At 37.5% G+C, this 19729-nt stretch overlaps 1 protein-coding gene across 1 annotated transcript in view; it reads right to left on the reverse strand.

The window, feature by feature from the left end:
* The window catches only part of Smg5 (Smg5 nonsense mediated mRNA decay factor), a 31708-nt gene that overhangs the window by 5005 nt on the left and 6974 nt on the right, over positions 1 to 19729 (reverse strand). Inside the window, exons 13-15 of the mRNA XM_065368653.1 lie at positions 2368 to 2596; positions 2093 to 2264; positions 1733 to 1950 (exon numbers count right to left, since the gene is read on the reverse strand). Coding sequence (XP_065224725.1) covers positions 1733 to 1950; positions 2093 to 2264; positions 2368 to 2596 — 619 coding nt within the window. The remainder of the gene's footprint in view (positions 1 to 1732; positions 1951 to 2092; positions 2265 to 2367; positions 2597 to 19729) is intronic.

Below are 19729 nucleotides of genomic sequence, written 5' to 3' on the forward strand. Positions count from 1 at the left end.
ACAGGGGAGGGGGAGGGGTGTGCACCAGGAAGGCAAAGTTTTTGAAGGGACCGAGGGGGATTTTTTTTACTGAAAAAGGTGGTTTAACAAAATTCCGAACAAAAGTAAAAAATTTTCAAAAAATGTTCAAACTTCCATTTCCCACTTTTGTTTATCTATTATTGCCATTTCAAGAGGGAGGGGCTCTTTCCTGACGAAAAAACATTGTTGAGGACCGAGCCAGGGTGCTACAACTCCAAGGCCCAAGATTTTGGTCGAAATGTTGAGAAATATCAAATATTGTGTGACCTAGAGCGCTAAATACGAATATCAAGTCTATTTTTTCAAAATTGGCCCTTCCAACGACCCTCAATTTGCTTCCCAAATTTTCTGAAAACTAAAAAAATCGTGTGACATATGGTTTATTAGGTTTTTGGGAGTACTGAATACAAATATCAGCTTGTTTTTTTGATTCAGCGCCTTCAATCTCCTCAATGTTTCTCAAAATTTCTATAATTGTGTGACATTGGTGAGAACCCTCCAAAAAATATCAGCGGATTTCAACGAAATTCATTGGAGGCCTTGGTTGAGAGTCGAAAATCACTCAAAAATTTTTTCAGCTCTGCAGGAGTCCATGGAGGAGATATTATAGGCCCTCAAAGAGAGGGAATTTTCGGAAAAATCGTGATTTTTTACTCTAACCTTTACTTACCCAACCTGTTTTGGTAAAAATGGCCACTTAAAAAAAAAATGGTATTTGAGATTCAGTGTCGACGTGGTGGGTCATTTTCATCAAAATCTATGCCCATTTTTGAGGTTCTACTGAGTGGTCCAAAATTTGCAACTCGCTTTTTCTAGTTTAAATTTATGAGTTTTGAAAATATTTTCTTCACAAAAAAAAATATATTTTGCAATAATTTCTGAAAGTTTCGAAATACAAAGGTGCCGCCAATATTTTGATAATATTATTTCCAATTTCAAAATTGATCGCAAAGAATAAAATTATTCGAAAATGTTTGGAAAATATTCAACAAAACTGCATGGAGACGTTGAAGGATACGAATTAAAAAAACAAGCTGATATTCGTATTCAACACAACCAAAAACTTGGTTTAAAACGTAAGTATTTTATTCGATTCCTTCAATTTTCAGGATGTTTTGGAGGCAATAAGAGGGGCATCGGTGAAGCCGAAGCAAAAAAAAAAATTCATTGATATTCATGTTTAGTGCTCCCCAAACCTCGACCTTCTAAACCATAGCTCACACAACTTTTTCAGATTTCAAGAAATCTGGAGTGGAAATGTCAAATCAAAAAAAAAAAGTTGATATGACAATTTTTTGTACATTTGGATCACAATTTTGGAGTTCTTTACATCTATGGTTTTGCAATTCCTATCAAAAAAGTTCACAGTTGTGAATTTTATTTTTAAAAAATTCATGCTTCATTTTTTTCTTCAAATTATTGATTTTTTCATTTTTTTGAAAGGGGAGGGGGAGGAGGGTTTTCACGACTTTTTTTGGACAAGAAAAAAAATAGGAAATTATTTTCCGATAAAATCCAACAACTTCAGGCGGAGCGAGAGTACGAGTAAAAAAGCAAAACTTCAACATAAGACTCACCCCAGTAATCAATAACCATAAACTAATTCGGTGTAATTAACTTCTCTCATATTTTGATTACACGATGAACAATAAATCCAACCCTCATCCAACTCGATTACCCAAGAAAGTTAAAGTACGAATATCTCACTTACCCGTGGACTTTTTCACAACAGCCATACTAAAGGGAACTTGCTTAGCCGATTTATCTTTCGGTATGGTCACATCGTTGGTATCAACCATACCCGACAACGCTCTAGATCCGGTTAGGAGTCGCACAAAGCTCGAATCGTCTTCCTTCTTAGGACCGTTGTTCTTGGTCAAATTGGTATGATTAAGATAATAGCAACACTCCATGATCTGCATAAATAGCCTGTAATGGTAAACACAAAGCGTATGCCTCGTTCGTAAATACATATAAGCCAGAGCGGTTCTTTGCACGTATATACATAATACATATAAAATAAAGTCGAGATAAATTCGTCAATTTGCATAAATAATCCGCGAACGCTTACCAAGCTTCGTTATCCTTTTTCCTCGGGTACGATACGGCGGGTATGGCTTGCTTTTCGTTATTACGTTGCATTCTTAAAAATCTGTTGCCTTGTCTGAATTGCGACTCTAGCCAACGTATAGCATCTCTGGCTCTACCACTGGTCCGTTTTAATTCATCCAAAGCCGATACGACTGTAAAAATTTTTTATTTTTCAAACATTACAAATTATACTTTCGAACTGATAATAAGATTAATTTGTCTGACATTTTTTGTACAGACGAATGTGGCACTTACCTGCAGTCGGTATGAGCAATACGAATTGCCTAGAGCTGACTAATTTCTTCACTAACATGCAATGCTGGGTCAAAGCTTCGCTATCCACTACCAAATACGGAGTCAACAAGTTCGTTTTCGCGGTTTGCTTCATTTTACTCTCTAGATTCTTTACTTCGGCTTCCAGCCACAGTTGGCCCATTTCTTTCATCAGTTTACCTCGTTGCTCGTCGTTCAGTTTCTTCGTTTCCTGCGAACATGTGATAATGGTACATGAAATTAAAAAACTTATTTTTCACAAGGCTATCGCTACGAGTAGATCATTAAAAATGTTGTTATCAATTTTTCAGTAATTTACAACAATTGTGATTATAATTTGACAAATTCATATTGCATCTGGATTTGAGCGATTTTTTAAAAATATGTTCAGTGGTTTTTATATAAATTGAAGTTTCAAATCATTTTCAAGCACCTTGACGCAAATTTGACACCATTCTTGAAAAATTTTCAACTATTCCCCTGACAAAAAATCTGATCAAGTATGAACAGATCTCATTTAATCAAAACTTCGGTCTGATTTGATCGGCTAAGATAAAATCAGATCCCAGGAATCCTCGAATCTGATCCGATCTGATCAGATCCTAAGTCCCATGTAATTCAATCAAAACCTCGATCTGATTACATCTGATCAGGTAAAAGGGATCCACGGGATGTCCAGATCTGATAGAACCATTCAAATAAGAACAGATTTCATTTCATCAGATCAGATTAAAAAGGTCTGATCAGATCCTATCAAGTTTCTTCCTCTGAATCTAATCAGATCAAAATAGATCTGATCTGAACAGAACTCTAATCAAATCAAATCAGATCAAATCAATTCAGGAAATGTTCGAATATTATCACATCTGATCAAACAGCTCTGATCTGACCCAATTGAGTTTCTTTCACAGAATCTGATCAGAATGGATCTGCTCAGATCTGATCAGACATCGATCTAATTAGATTCGGACCAGATCTGGTCAAATCAAATTGGACCTAAAAATCACCAGATAAGATTTGTTCTGATATCATATATTCAATTCAATCTATTCAATTTTCCAAGGGCTCGGGTAAAAATAAGGACTGATTAGATCACATTCGACAAGCGCTTATCTGAATCGATGAAACTATCTTCGAAAAGTGATCAGATTTGATGAGATCCGAATGGTCCTATTTTATCTGACCAATCCATATAAGATCCAATCATTTTTCTCAGTTACCAATTCATAATTTTCAGGCTATCAAATGCGATCAAACCATTCCGAACCGGTCTAGATCTAGTCAAATCGTATCAGATTTCATCAATTTTCCTGAATCGAATTACTTAGATCATCTCAAAGAAGTCGATTTCTCGATCTGATCACATCTGCATTCTCTCCCCACCCCCTCGGTATCGAATTTATGGGCTATTCCACTATATTTTTCACGATATCGCTAACTTTTAATAGATTTTGGACGATTTTGCCAATTTTTTGCACAATTTTTTCATTTTCAATTTGTTTGAGATTTTAGCTGGGTTTGAAATTTTTCTAGTCAATTAATCATTACAATGTTTTACGAGATCTTTGTAAAATTTGAAAAAATTTTCCCTCATCTGTTCTCGACACGTTTCTTTTTTTTTTGAATTACAATTTGGCGCTTTTGTACCCAATTCACCCCCCTCCCTCCTTGAAAAATTGGAGCGCAAAGCTACTGCTTGCATGTTAATTAATAATCAAAGTTTAGCTCTTTTTTATATCTGAAGAAATATCCAGTTCGAAAAGAAACTTATTATGAATAAAATCACCCTTCTCCCCCCCCCCCTTTGAAACTTTTTCTCCAATTTTAAAGTATGGAGTAAGTATTTAAGTATAGAAAATCGGAAAAATGGTATGGAAAATTAGTCTGGAAAACCTGGAAAAGTCAGGGAAAATGACTAGCCAAAAATAGGGGACATCCTGATCTTCGTTGGAGGGGACTGATGGAAAGTTTTTCTTGAAAAAAAGTTATCTAGGAGTTATGGAGTATTTTGCAGAGATGAAAAATTTTCGAATAAGTACCTACGAGTACATAGACATTAATTTTTCATCATTTTCGATATTTTTCAAAATTGAGAGTTTTTCTTGAAAATGTGGGGTTTAGTACTCTGCCTAGAAATGAACCATTTTCAAAAAATTTTTGCAGATATCAACTTTTCCATTTTTTTGTCGACTTTTTTCGACTTTGAGGGACGACTTTGCTTAAAGGAAACCGACATCATTCGAGAGATCGAGGGGAGGTTTTTTTTTGAAAAGGTGCTTATTTTGACAAATTCTACCTCATGAATGGAAAATTTTCAAAAATTTCTACAGACATCAATTTTTCATCTGTTTTTACTTTTCCCAAATTGGGGGGGGGCTCCATACAAGAGAGCCAACATCATTTGGAGATCTGACAAAAGTTTTTACTAGCAAAGGGGCCGGTTATGTAGAACAATTCTAATTTGGAAATGAGATATTTTCAAAAAATGTTCCCCAATGTTGATTTATTCCCATTTTTTCTGATTTTTCTGTACTTCGGAGACTCCTTCTCTTTACTGTGGGGTCAATAGGTATGATTTAAAGGGCTGAGGGAAATGTTTTCCTGTAAAGGGGGATTATTTAGAAAAATTCTGACGCAGAAACAAAAAACTTTCATGGATTGAACTTTTTTCCCATTTTTTTGATTTTTTCACCTGATGGGGGGGGGGGGGAGAGAGTTGAGAGACGGAAAATTTCAACTTTGCAAAATAAGGTACACCCTACTGAGTAATTTTCGACTCGAAATGGAGGTCTACACTAAATTTGGTCAGAATTCTGTCACACATCCCCCCCCAATTCACCCTAATAATCATATCAAGAACGCTAGATAGAAAACGTAAGTTTTTATGGAAAAAATCATTCAAAAAAAAAATAACACACATGTGCGTGGAAGTGAAAAAGAAAGAATACGAAAATTGCGACCAAACACGTTTACCCATTTTACATTCATATCGGCGGGATTTTTATTTAGATATCGGTAAATGTAATAATTTTCGGTGACATTTGCGTTTGTAGGTCTATAAGTGTATTTTTTTCTCGCTTTTCCTGCAACAGCCCCTAAAAAAAAAAACAAACTCGACGACTAATGGAGATGGGGAATAACCGAAACACTGGGCTAGGCGGGCACACGGAAAGGCGCATCATTCGGGCAATTTGAAACGAGGGTATAGTATTAAACTTTCAGGGGTAGTGTAGTCGTCGTGCTGGTCGTTACCGCCAAAGAACACGGTGAGATTGTGAGAACGAGAAAGCAGGAAAAAAAATACCGAACGGAGGAAACGACGCAGAAAGCTATAAGCGCGTGGCGCAACGAAAAAAAAAAGGTATACGTGAAAGAAAAAAATAAAAAGACGATAGAGAGAGAAACGAACGAGCTTGCGAGGGAGAAAGGTTGCTGAAAAAAAGAGAGTATAAGCGTTGTACAAGTAGGAAGGGGGATGAGGTGGTGGTAACGACGACGATGACTACGACGGCCGATAAAATAAGGTGGATGAGTGGTGGGTGGATGACTGCCTGCCTGAGAAAGGGAGAACGAATTTAAGTGGAAGTCATTTGTATGCCGTAGCAATAGTCGTGAAGAGTTAGCATTTTAGACGGGCCTCGTGGGTGAGATGAGGAAGCGCGGAGACGGTAGAAAAATCGTAACGAGAGGTGCGCGGTAGAGGTGTAGAACGATTGTAAACCCGGAGCTGGAAGAGGTGAGAGGGTCGGGAGTTGGGAGTTGGGGGAGAAAAGCTTGAACCGCGCGTTAAACCACGTGTAATACGCCTGGAAATTCCCAGCCCTTGGGCGCTTCTATTCCATTTTCCCTTTCGTTGTGTTACGCTTCTTACATCATTACGTTTACTGTGCTGTGTGGCGTAGAGTGAGCGAGCGAGGGAGTGAGAGAATGCGATGGCTTGTGAAAAGCAGACAGGCAGACGAAGAGCTCGAGCTGGAGGGGTGGGTGACGGAGACGAAGCGCTTTTCGCACCCTGTTTACCTCGCTGCTCGTGCCACCAGCAACAACGATACCGGCATCCTTGTTCGACTTCGCCTGCTGCCTCACGTTGCCATCGTGTCAGAGAGAGCTTTTCCAACGTGTACGTGTCTCTTTCGGCGTATAAACTACGCTTCTGCCCTTAGCCCCAGCCTCAGCCCTGTGTACGAGTATACCACCGCTATACCGCTAATGTTTTCTGACGTAACCCATCCTCGCCTCGCCTCGTCTTCGTACCGATGGCTGCCTCCGCGACCCTGGCCCGACCCTCGTACTCGTGCTTGTGCTCGTGCTGTATATACGTACGTACGTATTCCGACTGAATAACTTGTTTTGAATGCTAAATAATCCCGTTCTTGCTTACCTTTCCCTAGCGAGCAATCTCGAGTGCTAAACCACCGCGGTGCACATGCTTTGATTACAAAACCCCATGACATCTACCGCCTTTCACATCCCTTTTATCGTGGCCCCCGTCTTCAGCGCTTCGTCTTTTCTTTTCGTATTATATGTGTGAGCTTTTGTACCACCTTCGTCGACGACGACGTCGTTTTATCCTTTATACCGCTCCGACGACGTCGTCGTCTCTCGCTGCCATCATGGTTTACACTTTTATTCGCCCGGTGTACCCCTTTAATATGTAAGGTGTTGACTAAACATCGTCGGAATTTATATTACGAATATATATATATATAGGGTGAGTCGGACCAAGTTGTGCGCCACACACACAGAGAAAGAGAGAGAGCGACGTTAGAAGAAAAACCACCCCGAGAGTAACGGAGATAAACACACTATAGTTAGTATAAGCGTACGTACGGCAAACGGATGGAGTTGTATAACTAACTCCTGCGACTCGCACATCTCTCAGCCACACTGCCAGCCGTACCGTGTGTTCCTTTCCTTCTTCATCTACTCGTATACTCGCTCTTTAATCTACCCTTCTCGATATAATGTTAAATCTTCGTTGTGTTTTCCTTATTACCGCCTTTTAAGATGCCTGCTAGCTCTAATGCTCTTCTATGTACTCGTATAGCTCGACTCTGGCGTTGTACTTTATGTCTCTGTTAACCCCCTCACGTTTACGAGTAAGTACAACTTGGAGCGTAAGGGGAGTGGTTTTTTTTCTCTTCTTCGTCGTCGTCGCATCATCATCTTTACAACGACACGACACGACGACAAAAACAACGTGTAAGTAGCTCGCTGGCGTGTGTATTAAATGAACAATGGACGTTTTTATTAACTAACGAGAGAACGAGAGAAGGAGAGAGAACCCTACCCTGTTTGCCAAATAAACCTACCCTCTTCGCGTATATAAGCAGAAGCAAAGTGCTACGTTATGGTTAATTATTTCGCATTTAAACCGAACCCCTTGTTTTTTGGTGTTTTGTATAGTACGTTGTTGTTGCTGGTAACCTTTGGATCAAATCGAGGGTGTAAAAGTGTTAATTTTCTTTACCAACGTCGCGTCGCGTCTCCTCGTCTGAGTAGGTCTACCTGTTTGTTGACATACTTAGAATCAAAACTGCCGGAAAGTCTCAACTTTTGCTGAAATATCAAAAAATGTCTCATTTTTCAGCAAAAATTCGGAAACAATTTTTTATTTTAGCCAAAATTGGTTATTTTTCAAAATGTAAAAATTACCTATGCCTTGAAAAAAGTTGAAAATTGTGAATTTTTGGAAAGCTGTTGCCATCGCCTCGATACGGCAGTGCAAAATTCCATTAAAAAATACTTACCAAAAAGCACAAAATTTGGACGTTGAAACTTCTTACATTCAAAATGATTTTTTTATACCTCACAAATTGTAAATTTTTTGAAGCTTTCGTCCTCGCTTCGCTCGAGCGAGATCGAAAATGATTTGTTCTTCATTTGATTTTTTGATTTTCAAAGGTCAAAGAGCTAAAAAAAAAAAACACGAAAAATTGCGAATTTTTGAGTTTGGATTTCAAATTTGAACATTAAAAATTATTCGACATTTTGGTTTCCAACTCCTCCTCCCGAAATTTGTTTAAATCACATCTGGCTAATTAGCATAAAAAATCGTGGGGGGGAGGGGGTCTGGGGGTAAAAAGCTTAGAAAGTCTGGCGAAAAAAGTTTGGAAAATTTCAGTCTCTCTCCCCCTCCCCTTCCGTCCCAACGACACATCACTTCGCCACGCCTTTGGCTACAACGTATATGCAGTAAAAAATTTTCAATCCTACTTTAGTGGAGTGGCAAATGAAAAAAAAACTGCATTTGATGAAAGAAGCGTGAATTTTGGTATGATGAATTTTTGAACCAAAATGAAGTTTTTAAGACCGGGAGCCACTCGAGTGCCCCCCTCCTTCGAGGGGGGTGGGGCTTACAATTTTTAAAATTTTCCTGCGGATAGAGTTTTGATCAAAAATTCAATATTATGGTGTCTGCTGTTAGATATTGATCAGCACTTTCTATTTTCACCATTGAAACCATCGTCCCCCCTCTCCCCCTTGCGTGCGGCTCAGCCCCCCAAATTGTGGATCTGGAAGACGTTGAGACTCGGAAATGTAATTTTGTGAAAATATACTAAGTAATGTGTACAAATAGTTTTGGTGGTTCATTTTTTGGCTCCCTCCCCCCTGCCCTCTGTGGCACCCCAAAACTTGAAAAACGCGCAAAATTGCCACTTTAATGCCAAAACATGGTGGAAACGGTTAGCTAAATGCTAATTCTTCTTGAAACTGGTAAGAAACATTTATTGAAAGCGGTACGTAACGCGAAAAATGATGACTCCCCCTTTAAGCGCCCCCATCGACCCCTAATTGCAAAAAATACCCTACTGGTCAAAATTCCATCAGATTTGAAATATTACGCCAGTTACTGTTCAATATTGATCGATATGTTCCGCTAAAAGTGTCGGAATCATCGCATACCTCCCACCCCCTCATGGGGGCAGACCCCTAAATTGTGGAGGCGATGGAAAACCCACTTATGGAACTGAAATTCTGTAAATATGTACTTCTCTGGTCATGGGAATATATATATAATGGTCCATTTCATCGATTACATTCCTCACCCCGCCCCGCCCCTCACCCTTTATATACCATTATACAAAATTTCATCAAAAAGTAACCCCTCCTGCTTTGTGGCGCGCTCCATAGGAAGGGTACAGAAGTCGTTTTACACTCAATGGATAGAGAATTTCATCAGCTTTCCAACGGTATGCTTGTGATCATTGTGAGATGAAAACAATCGAACCTGTGTCCAATAAAGTGAATGAAGGTTTGGGTTGTCGGTCCATGCGAAACCAATTTTTGAATTTTCAATCTCCTACTATGAGTCGCGCTTTAGAGGAACATTACGTTACAGAAGTTGTTTTACACTCGATCGATAGAGAATTTTATCAGCTTTCCAGCGATATGTTTGTGATCATTGGGAGATGAAAACAAGCGAACCTGTGTCCAATAGAGTGAATGAAGCTCTGGGGGCGTTTGGTTCAAGCAAGAAGCAATCGTTGAATATTTGAAAAATGGTCACCCCTGCATTCATCTCACAATGATCACAAACATACCGTTGGAAAATGTGAATTCGACTGCAAATTCGTTTTCAGAAGGTTCGATTCATCGATTCATACGAAAACGATTCCCATATCGGCTGCTTGATTTTCCATCAAAATAACAATTTGAGGGGGAGGGCGCGAGAGATTTGGATGGAACATGAATATTTTCTGTTGGCTCCAGAATGAATTGATGTTATAAAAGTCAATGGTCGATTGCTGGTTTATCCATAACTTGTAACTTATGTGTAGGTGAGACTCATAATGCATGTTTACCTACCTATACTCGTGTTAATAATGACGAATTAATATTCAGGGGAAGGGAGCTAGGGGTGGACAAAAAAATGGTTCAAGCGTAAATTCGACTGCAAATTCGTTTTCAGAAGGTTCGATTCATATGAAAACGATTCCCATATTGACGGCTTGATTTTCCATCGAAATAACAATTTGAGGGGCAGAGGGAAGGTGGTTGGGAGGTTAGGACCCCACAAAAACATTTTCTGTTGGCTCCAGAATGAAATGATTTTATAAAAATCAACAGTTAATAGGTGTTTTCCCATAACTTGTATAGTGTTGTAGTCATGTATATTGTATAGTCTAGTATAGTAGGATGCGACTTATAGGTAGTGAATAATGCAAGGGGTGGTCAGTTTTTATTTTTTTTGACCAATTTCCACGACTCCAAAATTTTTAAAATTTTTATCGTATGTTTACGGATAAATAACGCGTGTTTGGACTAAAGAAATTCCATTGTCACTTTGACCCTTCATTACAAAATGGCGGCTCAAAATTTTAAAAAGGGCAAAACCGCAGAAAAAACACATTTTATCCCCTCCCCCCAAAATACTTGCTCTAAGGGTCCAAAATTTTCATCACAGTTTTTTCTCATTATGGTTGACCTTTTGGGTCAGGTGTGGTCAATACTTGTTTCGGGGGCCAAATCCCCATACTAAACCGGCTATGCCCTTTACCCAAAACTGATTAGAAATTGACCAAATTCCACTTTTTCATCGCTAAGGTGAGGGGGGGGAGGAGGAGAAGGGGGCATATCGAAAACATGAAAAAGTACTTTTCTGATGAAGATCGACAAAATCCCGAGGATTAAAATTTAGAGAGAAAAAAAAACACCTAAAAATATTCATTTACTAGAAAACCCGTTAAAACCGCGCATACTGCGCGGTTCTCCTAGAGCATACTCTCTAAATTTGAAACCGTGAAATTTCACTCTTAGCAGTCACCTTAAAAGCAGTAGTTTTTTACTGCAAAACAGTAAAAAATGTACCTACTGAATTGATCAGTAGTGAAATTTCACGGTTTTAAATTTAGAGAGTAGAAATATATGTTGAAAATATAATATGAGAAATGTAATTGTGTGTATGTATAGCAATATCAAGCTGATTGAGCATTTTGATATTCTTTTAAAAAGTAGTACTCATCAAAAAATTAAAGCTTTGCGATTTAAAATGTTGTTTAAAGATCAACATTTAATAAAAGTAGTATCAAGCTTCTTGAGCTGGTAAAATTAGAAGTTGGATTCGAGATCAATAATCTGTCTGTCGCCTTAAACCGTTCGGCCACCAACGCTGATGGATTATGCTTGCTAAATGCCGCGTTGTGATTGGTCGAATTGTTTCTCGACCTTTTTGAGTTTTTTGGCCAACTTTTAAAACTCTCAAGAATACCCCGCAAATCTATGACACTTCACAAGCTTTCTATTGAGAGGTCTTTTATGAAAATCGGTTGAATATACTTACTGAAATCTCGTAGAATCAAAAAAACTCTGCTGAATGCAGCATTGTAATTGGCCGAAATGGTTTCTTGAGCTTTTTGGACTTTTGGCCAAATTTTTAAAATTTTTAATAATAGTCCACATATTCGCAAGCTTTGTATTGAGGGGTCTATTATGAAAATCGGTTGAGTACTTACTGCATATCTCGTGCAGGGATGGGACGATTCAAATCGCGGAATTGAATTCGGATCAATTTTAATTTTCGAATCGGATTGACAGGGTATCTAACAGGAAGTGAAAGTAGTGAAAAAGTAGTGAATTTTGCTGAAAAGGTGTGAAAAAATGAAAAATTCAAATGCGTTCCTTTTTCTAAATCTTCATTCTGTAGAAAAGAGCTCATTTGTTGACTTTTTAAGAGCTTGAATTATACATTTTTGAGAGCTATTTGCTCTTTTTCCACTTGAGAACCTTATTGTTCAAATTCAAGAAATGTTCAAAGTTTGAATCAGAAAAATGAATTCCTCCCTGCATGAAGAAACTTTTTTTTCACTCGTACTTCTCAAAACATGAATTTTTGAAAGCTTTTTAATCCCGCTTTGCCCAGGCTCGTTTGTTTTTTTTTCAATTTTGAGTTTTTCAAAATACCTCTCAGAATACTGATTTTTGAGAGCTTTTGCCCTCGCTTCATCAGGGCCGGTTTGTTTCTCTTTTCCGCAATTGAAAAATTGCAGACTTGAAGGAGAAATTGAAATTCTTACCTACCTACGTGGTGCATATGAATATTATTTCTAGGCAAAATTGTACCTTTCAAATGACAAAATTGTTATTTTATCTCTACTTATTTTACTTTAAAACTTATTTTTCCCCCAAATGTCGTTCAAGTTTTCCATCAATTTTTGGTTTAAAAATTTTCACGTTGAAAAAAGTTTTTTTTTCGGCTCGTTTCATTACATTAGCACGAAATAAAATCATAAATTGAAATGATAAAATTATATTTTTGACATCTGTTCGCTTGAGAAAGATCTTGGGATATTTGAAGACATTGGAAAAGTAAAAAATTTTAATGTAAAATCCCCCCCCCTCACGGCTCCCTTTTCGTATAAAATCGTAAGTGTTTAAAAAATGTCCTGCTTTTTCATTTTGAAATTTTTTAAGACACCTTGTCTCATAACATGTGTTCATTTGTATGTACATATTATTTTTTTCAATGATTTTGATTGAAATTAAAAAATATGTTGTATACAAATTTTTTTCCAATTCCAATTTTTTTGATTTTTTGTGTGTTAAGGGGGGGGGGGGGGGTGGGGGTTCGAATAGATAGCTTTCTGAAAATTTGCTTGCAAAAAGGCAGTGAAAAAAGTAGTGAAAAAGTAGTGATGTCATTTTGAAACTTTGCGAATCACAATCTTCGAATCAATCCATTGAATCCTATTCCTAATCGGATTCATTTGAAAACTGAATCACAGATTTTGAATCAGATTCAATGTTTTGGGAGAATCGCCCCAATTGAACCCAATTCATTTCTTTTTTGTTAATCACCCCATCTCTGGTCTCGTGGAATCAAAAAAACTTTGCTGAATGCTGCGTTAATTGTGATTGGCCGAAATGGTTTCTCGAGCTTTTTGTACTTTTTGCCAAATTTGTTGAAAATTCAATAATAGCCTGCATTTCTACACTTCACAAGCTTTCTATTGAGGGGTCTTTTATGAAAATCAGTTGAGTACATACTGAGGAAGCCAACATCATTCTAATCGCCAAATGCTGCGTTGTGATTGGCTGAAATGATTTCTCGAGATTTTCAAGCTTTTGGCTAAACTTTTCAAACTTTCTAGAATACCCTGCAAATCTACTCTTCACAAGCTTTCTATTGAGGGGTCTTTTATGAAAATCGGTTGAGTACTTATTGAGATCTTGTGGGAATTATAATTGCCAAATGCTATACATTGTGATGTTGTGATTGGCCAAAATAATTTCTCAAGTTTTTTGAGCTTTTGGCCAAACCTTTCAAACTTTCAAGAATAACCTGCATACCTACATTTCACAAGCTTTCTATCGAGGGGCCTTTTATGAAAATCGGTTGAGTACATACTGAGGTCTGGTAGGAACAAATAATCGAACATCATTCTAATTGCTGTTTGCTGCGTTGTGATTGGCCGAAATAATTTCTCAAGGTTTATGAACTTTTTACCAAACTTTTCAAACTTTCAAGAATAGCATGCAAATATACACTTCATCACAAGCTTTCTATTGAGGAGTCTTTTATGGAAATCGGTCAAGTACTTTCGGAGATCTTGTGGGAATTATACCTATATAATATGCCGAATGCTGCGTTGTGATTGGCTGAAATGATTTTTCGAGCTTTTTGAGCTTTTGGCCAAACTTTTCAAACTTTCAAGAATAGCCTGCAAATCTACACTTCACAAGCTTTCTATTGAGGGGTCTTTTATGAAAATCTGTTGAGTACTCACTGAGATCTCGTGGGAACAAAAAAACCAACATCATTTTAATATATAAGATTGAGAAAGGGGACAAGTTCCACTTTTCTACTATGCAGAGAGGTTAAAAGTAGTGTTAACAGTATTTTCATGAAAATGCACCAAATCTAAAGACTAAAAAGAAAAAAAAAACATACATATTTCAATTTCTCGGATTTCGCATGTTTTATGACAGAGGGGGGGGGCAACTTAAGGAGGTGGGGGCGAAAAAAAACAAACAAACACACATCTTAAAAAATAATCCCAGCATAAATAAGAATTTTGTATTCCTCGTTTCTTTACGTTTCCTATATCTACCAATGTATGTAGGTAGTAGGTAGTATAGGAATAGGTACCTTTACGAAAACACTTGTCTGCAAGAATGTTTGCCACGAGAAACGAAACTATAGGAGCTGGGCAGTGGGCATGTGGGCAAGGGAATAAAAACCGACGACGACGAGGTTAAATTTTCATTTCAACCTCAAAGGGAATTGAGAAATTTCACGGCGAATTAATTTTTTTGCCTCGGTGAAAAGCGAGAATAAACGAGCGAGCCGAAATAGTACCAGCTTACGACCTTTAGAAAAATTTCCCAAACACAAATAGCCGACGATAATAGCGTTAAATTTATCGAATAAAATTTGCCCTTTTTCTTTTGTTTCGTATTAAATTGCGAAATTTTAATTTCCATCGAATTACTCGCTAGGGCGTTTTACTAATGGCGAATCGTCGTCGTCGTAATAATTATACACTCAATTAGTTCGAACGCGATATTCGACAATTCGAGCGAAAAATCTCTTACATTAATGAACATCGAATGAAGTTATATTAGAAATTTGCTCGCATTACGCACTAGATCGCATTATTCAGTTTTTCTCATTTTGTTAGATTTGTCGTCGATTAAACAGAAATTTTTGATATTTTTTATTTCATTTTTTTTTGTTGGTAAAGACTCGTGATGAATTATTCTTTTTGTTGCCAAACGAAACCCAACATCAGCCATGTAAAAGTTACCTAGCTGCTTTCTTCCCTTTCATTAACTCGCGACAGCTTAACAAATTTATGCCAGCTCTCGAAGTCGAAACAATCACTGCGATGTAATTCCTATTGATTCTCGTCTTCTCGGTTCGTGTATAGCTCGAGGGCATATACTTGAAAACCGCCTCTTGGCTCTTACCATTCAACACATCTAATTACCGAGTAAAATGTCGAATTAATTTCGTGTAGGTGTAGAATCTCGACATCGTAGTCGTCACCATACGGGGCGCAGCGGCTGCGTTGATTTATTCATACGTAGGTACGTATGGTATGGTATTTTCCGACATATACATCTACATATTATAGGTAGGTACCGTCTGTCTATACCGACATACAACACACACAATACATAAATACACATATAACTCAAACTAAACGTACGACAACCGCGACAATTACGACGACGACGTCATACAGTGTGCACACAGAATCAAAGACCTAACGAATGCTCTTTGAAACCGATAATTATTTACATACGCGATGAATAATTCATGTCGAGAAGCGGTAACAATTAATGAGACACACTTTGTTTACAATCAGCTGTTTAGCATAGCTCCTTTTGTACCATCGATACGTGGCGTGGTACCTACTCGTACTCGTACTTCATTTGCATTACCATCACCATTCACCACATCCTCCTTCGGGCATTCTCCTCAGCAACAACGCCTCCCTCACATACATACGTACAAAATAAACACCACCTCCACCACCAACCACTATACACAGTCTCATCTACAACAACCCGCAAAACGAAAAGCACTCGTGAAAAAAACTCGACGATGTATTTTTTCTCTCTCTCTCTCTCTTTCCTCTTTACATTCGCTCTTCTTTTACCTCGGTTTCGTTATAATTAAACGCCACTTCAAATCGGCTGTATGTACCTACGCCGAATGAGCACCTCGTCTTTCCACACCAAAAAGCCAGCGCCATTGCCACTCCTCGTCTCGCCCGCAGCTTTATATTTGCTAGTTAAAATTCACCAAAACCACGTATTGTGCTCGGGTATACCTACCTGCGAGTGCGAGTATATCGGCAGAATTTTAATTTCCTCTCGACGAGCGTGTTTTTCGCTCCGTACTTCCCGTCTTTTTCACCTTCTCTTTCATGCAAAGTCACTTTTAGTACAACAGCGAGAGAAAAAATTCACGTGTTATGTTCCTCTGTACGAGTATATACGATGTCAACCTCGCTCGAATTCTTCCCTTCGTACCCTCAGCCTGTCCAGACCGTATTGAAAACGCTTTTAGCATACCTACTATGTAGTTGTCTGCCAACGACGACGAGTTTTCACAATTCGAATAAAAAAATCGACTACGATCAGAAAGGCGCGATAATTCAATTTTTTTTAACCCTGGGAAAGGTCGAAGGATGAGGAGGACGTGAAAAAATGGAAAATTTCTCGAAAGACAATTGAAAGCAGTCCTTAAAATTCGTAAAGTGAATTTCAACTAACTGCATCACTTTGGAACAAAGAAGGGCGTGACACAAAGGTTTTCGACTTCAAAAAATCAGCGAATTCTTCGAAAAAATTCCGAAAGCAGCGTTGGAGGGGCAGAATCAGAAAAATGAGTTAATTTTCGCACATGCGGTGTTCCTGAAAACCTGCAAAACCATGTTTCACGATTTCTTCAATTTTTAGGAAATTTGGGAGAGCATGAGGGGACATTAGAAGAGCAAAATCATCGTATTCAGTGACAAAAAAAAACCACCCACCTCTCAAAAAGCCAGTTGGAGGGCCAATGATGAAGATTTTCCGTCTTTAACTGTTTCTTAAAGTGAGTAAACTACAAGAACCAGGTTGATTTGACATGGAATGTTTCAGTCAACGTCTCAAGACAAAAAATCGAATCAATAGAGATGTCGAAAGAATTGCACACTCGGTTTACCGTAAATAAGAATTCATCGCAACGTGTCTTTTCCAGCTGTATTTACGGCAAACTGAGTATGCAATTCTATTAACACCACCGCGCCGGCGGTTTGTCTTCAAATCCATTCATGGATCCATAATTCCATACGTATAAACTGGAATCAAAAATTAGTTTTGGTCTTCTTATTTCGTTCTGATTTTGAACGTCCTGATTTTCTGACAGGTGAGGGAGGAGAAATTCAGGTATTTTTAAAGCACTCGCGACTCCCTGGAGCAAATTTGTTTTCGGATATTGCAAAAAGCCTCGCTTTGTTTTTGTAAAAATTGCCCGAAAGTCTCGCTTTTCAGTCAAAAATTGTCGAGTTCCTCCCTATTAGGAAATTCGATTAGAAAAAAAATCCAAAAAGTCATTTTTTAAACAAAAATTCTAAAAAACCATTTAAAAAAAAAAATCCAAAAAGTCATAGTCGGGGAGCCCACTTATGGTAAGCATCTATTGCACCCTACGTCGATCCTCCGGGACAGTTTTTTTCTTAAAGGGGGAGTCCTAAGGAACATTTCTAGCCCTTGTACTAAAAAAAAATGGCTCTACCTACAAAATGGCGGCCATTTTGATTGACAGGTCAGCCGAAATCGCAGATTTTGCGTTCCAACATGGGACTTGCACGAAATTTTTTAAACCGTACAAAGGTAGACCGAAAGAGCAGGCAAAAATTCATCACTTGTCAAAATTCCAAGTGCTGAAGTGCCTTTTTCAATTTTAGGTGAATTTTTGAAAATCCAATTTAGGCCAAAAATGAGGGAAAAAATCAAAATTTTACCAAATTGACCGAGAAAGCTAAAAATTGGAATATACTCTATTTTCGACATGCCAAATCGATCGGAAACTGTTTCAAACCGTTTTGAGCAGTTCTCGAGCCTCCAGCAGATTTTTTAAAGTCGAAATTCCCACAAAATTTCATCAAATGCAGTTGGATAGCCGAAATTTACTCTGCGAACCAATTTCAATACGCTACGAAGTCAACTACAGGGGGATTTCAAGTCGTTTAGGAGCATCCAGCGATTTTTTAAAAAATTACTGGAGCCTGCAGTAGATTTTTGAAACTTTAAATTTCCTAAAAATTTGATCAAACGGAGATGGAAAGTCAAAATTCATTCTGCAAAACTAATTTCAATACGCTACGAATCGTCTGCTGGTGGATTTCAAGTCGTTTTGGAGCCTCCAGCGACTTTTTGAGAGGTCGTATGCTGTTTTTTGAAAAGTTGAAATTTCCAACAAGTAGCTAGAAGCTTCAAAATCATTTAAAACCACCATGTAGTCGGCTTCATATCGTATTGCAATTAGTTTGCGAAGTATTTCAGCTTGCCAACTCCATTTGGTAAAATGTTGCGGGAATTTCAAGGTTCAAAAATCTGCTGGAGGCTCCAGTAATTTTCAAAAGGTCGCTGGAGGCTCCAAAATGATTTGAATCCGCCTGAAGTCGTCTTCAGAGGGTGTTAAAATTGGAGTGTAGAGTAAATTTCAGCTTTCCATCTCTATTTTGATGAAATTTTGTGAAAATTTAAAGCTTCAAAAATTTGATGGAGGCTCCAGGAATTTTCAAAAAGTCGCTGCATGCTCCAAAACGAATTGAAATCCCTCTGTAATTGACTTCGTAGCGTATTAAAATTAGTTTGTAGAATACATTTCAGCTTTCCAACTCCATTTTGGTGAAATTTTGTGGGAATTTCGAGTTTCAAAAATCTGCTGGAGGCTCCAGAACTGCTCAAAACGCTTTGAAACAGTTTCCAATCGATTAGGCAGGTCGAAAATAGGGAATATCCCAAATTTTAGCTTTCTTGGTCAATTTGGTAAAATTTTGATTTTTTCCCCTTATTTTTTGCCTGACTTTCAAAAATTCACCAAAAATCGAGAAACGCACTCAAGCATTTGAAATTCTGACAGGTGATCCAAAAAGTTATCTTTGAACAAAAATTTCTAAAAAAGTCATCTTTGAATGAAAATTCCAAATAAGCCATTTTTCAAAAAAAAACTCCAAAAAGTCATTTTTAAAAAAAATTCTAGAAAGTCATTTTTCAAAAAAAATTCCAAAATATCCTTTTTTCGAAAAATTCCAGAAAGTCATTTTTCAATAAAAATTTCAAACGTCCTTTTTTTAAAAAAATCCTGAGAAGCAATTTTTCAACAAATTCCAAAAAGTCATTCTTCAAAAAAAAATTCCAGTAATTTTTTTAAAAAATTGCTTTCAAGTTTCGCTTTTTTCTCAAAAATTGTCATAAAGTCTCGTTTTTTTTACCAAAATATTGCAGAAATGTTTCGTTATTCGAAAAAAAGTTTGAAAAGGTGTAACATTTTGGGATTAATTTGCATAAAAGACTCAATTTTTGTCGAAAATTTTCACTTTGTTACCAAAATTTTCCAATAATGCCTCACGATTTTGCTAAAAATTGTCAAATGGTCTCACTTTTTTCCAAAAAATTAGTCAGAAGTTTCGTTTTTTCGCCCGAAGTTGCCGTAAAGTTCGCTCTGAAGTATAAAATTGTCAAAATCTTGATTTTTTTCAGAAGATTTCTCCACAATTTTAAAATTTCTCTACAAGGTGTGGAAACTACCTTGGGCACCACCTAAAAATCAAGTTATGGCTTATTTTCGATTTATTAAACGTAAACGAGTTTACCATCATTTGATTTGATTTTCAGGCGGACA

The sequence above is a fragment of the Planococcus citri genome, chromosome 5 (assembly GCF_950023065.1).
Source record: "Planococcus citri chromosome 5, ihPlaCitr1.1, whole genome shotgun sequence".
In the NCBI taxonomy this organism is placed as follows: Eukaryota; Metazoa; Arthropoda; class Insecta; order Hemiptera; family Pseudococcidae; genus Planococcus; species Planococcus citri.